This window comes from Trichophyton rubrum (genome assembly GCF_000151425.1).
Source record: "Trichophyton rubrum CBS 118892 genomic scaffold supercont2.7, whole genome shotgun sequence".
Lineage (NCBI taxonomy): Eukaryota > Fungi > Ascomycota > Eurotiomycetes > Onygenales > Arthrodermataceae > Trichophyton > Trichophyton rubrum.
Window position 1 is genome coordinate 547756 of NW_003456422.1, and position 2516 is coordinate 550271.

The 2516-nt window shown below is 53.5% G+C and overlaps 1 protein-coding gene across 1 annotated transcript in view; it reads left to right on the top strand.

Annotated features, from left to right (window-relative positions):
* Positions 1–1541: 1541 nt before the first annotated feature.
* Positions 1542–2516, top strand: part of TERG_08894 (uncharacterized protein) — a gene marked incomplete at both ends in the record, with an annotated part of 3275 nt that continues 2300 nt past the window's right edge. Inside the window, 2 exons of the mRNA XM_047749018.1 lie at positions 1542–1655; positions 1731–2508. Coding sequence (XP_047604551.1) covers positions 1542–1655; positions 1731–2508 — 892 coding nt within the window. The remainder of the gene's footprint in view (positions 1656–1730; positions 2509–2516) is intronic.

A 2516-nucleotide genomic window follows, 5' to 3' on the forward strand; every position in this document is an offset into this window, starting at 1 on the left:
GGGGGGGGATAGGATGGACCATGGAGCGGGCGGGCTTCGTTTCTTTTCTTCTTCCTGCAGTAATAATCAACTACACTGCCAGCAGCAGCAGCAGACAGACAGACAGACAGACAGACAGACAGACAGACAGAGGGCAGAGGGCAGAGGGCAGAGAGGCGGAAGATAGACAGGGGAGTCAAGGACGGGCAGCAGCGCAGAGGACCAGGAGACGCCAAGTAGTAACACAGGAGACTCTCTCTGCTCTTACTCTTCTATGTTGTACTCTATCTGCTTCTCTTCCCTTGCTACGGAGTACCACCACCACCACCACTACTGCTACTGCTACTGCTACTACTGCTGCTACTACTACTACTAGCTGCTCTGCTACTCTCTTGGTTACGGAGTACTGCTCTACCATCTATATCTAGTCCTTCGTCTTCCTCATATATAACCGAGTATATCAACTCCCAAAAAGGGCCACATGCTGCCGCCCATTGACCAGTAGCAAACCCCCCGTCCCCGAAGAACTCACGACGGGACAGCCAGGACGGCGAGGGCCGCGAGGACCGCGGTGCTGCGTCTGCTTCCCCCAGATATGCAACTAACTGCGGCACTCCATAGTCGACGGGCTGACTGGCTGACCAGCTACTCTGCTAGCTCCCAGCCAACTCCTTTCATGCTTTCATCCGGTTCATCCGCTGGTCCCTCCCTCCTCCTGATAAACCATGATCTGAGTCCAAGTTAACTAGTTAGCCCTTTCGTCTGCGTCTTGGTCTTCCTGCTGCTTCCTCCATCTTTTCTCATCATCATCGACTCGTCTCGCCACTCACGTCGCTGCGTTTTTTGCTTCTTCTGCCTTTTTTATTTTTTCCTTTTCTTTTCTTCTTCCGTCATTGCTTTTTTTTTTTTTTACCTCGTCCTCTTTTCGCTGGTAAGTTCAACTGGCCGGTTAGAAAGTTAGCTACCACCAGTCGGACTGCACCTTATCCATCATTTTATTGGCTCTGCCGCACCGCAAGCGAAGAGAGAACAGCAAACATCACAGTGCAGTGTACGTAGGGCCAGTATATACACAGTATAATACAGCAATCGCCGCCGCCATCTCTTCTCTTCTCCTCGCCGTCTCTGTTCTTCACAGTCATCCTCGCCGTCGCCGTCTTTCTATATCAATTTCGACGTCGTTTCCGTCCTTTCCTTTTTGGTGGTTTCATCGTGCCGCGTTGAGGCTTATGTAATGATCTCCTTGCTGCTTTAAGCCAACCTTCCAACGACTTCAAAACGACGAAGAAGTAGTGGAAGTAGAAGAAGAAGAAGAAGAAGACGCAAAGGAAAGACGATAAAAGACAAGACGCAGGATGGACGACGAAGACAGGTTGATGCTCAGGACGGCATGGCTTCCTTCTTCTTGCTGCCCTTCTGCGCTCCCTACAGCTTACTTCGCCCTGACTTAAGAGCCCGCCTGCTAACGACCCCCCCACAGCTTCAAACCACCATCTCACCTCCGCCAGACAGTGACAAGAAGTAAACAGAGAAGAGCAGACCCAGAGCCAGAGACAGTCACCATGCTGCCGCCTCTGACCGTCGAGCAGATAGCTCGGCAGGCCGGCCAGTACGAGTTCGATCCCCAGGTGCCGCTTCGCTACTGGCTTCGCTCCGCTGGCCTGCTTGTCAAGGAGGTAGGCAGCGCTCCTCCCCCCTCGCCGTCATCAAATATTCCACCCACCACCGCCTCTAACAGTGTTTCATAACAGGCTCGAATATACGAACAAGAAGGCAACGACCAGCAGGCCTACCTCCTCCTCTTCAGACATGCCCAGCTCGTCCTCATCAACCTGACTGCCCACCCCGACGCCCGAGACCCAAAGAACAAACAGGGGCTCGCCGCCGCAAAGAAGGAAGTCCAGGCTTCACTCAACAAGCTAGAGATACTCAAACCCCGGATCCGCAGGCTATACGACCGTTACCAGGAGCTCCAGCAGCGCAGTCAGGCTGAGAACCATGCTGCAGCCACTACCACCGTATCTACAACGGAAGATAACACCGCAACCTCCTTCTCCGATCTAGATGCTACCGTTCAAAGTGCAACCACAGTGCAAGACCCAGCGCTAGCAGGCCGACCAGAGGCACTGCAGGCTGCTGAAAACAGAGACTTTGCCGTCAAACTGGCCCAGAGCGAGTTCAGGCGCAGGGCCTTTGCGCGTGGAGACGCTAGGCGGCCGTCGTATGCCAGCTCTGAGGCCAGTGTTAGCACCGCCAACACCGCCAACACTACCAATACTGCCAAGATGGAAGGGGATGTGCTCGCAAGGAGACTACAGGAGGTCAGATCCATGCTCAGCAGCGGCCTGTCAAAGTCTAATACTACTTCTTTCTTCCTCTCCTACCTCGAGATCACCCACTCTCATGCCTTTAGAGCAGCATCTCTCTGGATACAGATACCCTTCTATCCCAAGACAGAGCTATCAACACCATCATACCGGGTTCTCACTCTTCTAATTCGGCCTCCAAAGATCGAACAGCACCCACCAGGTCCCAGG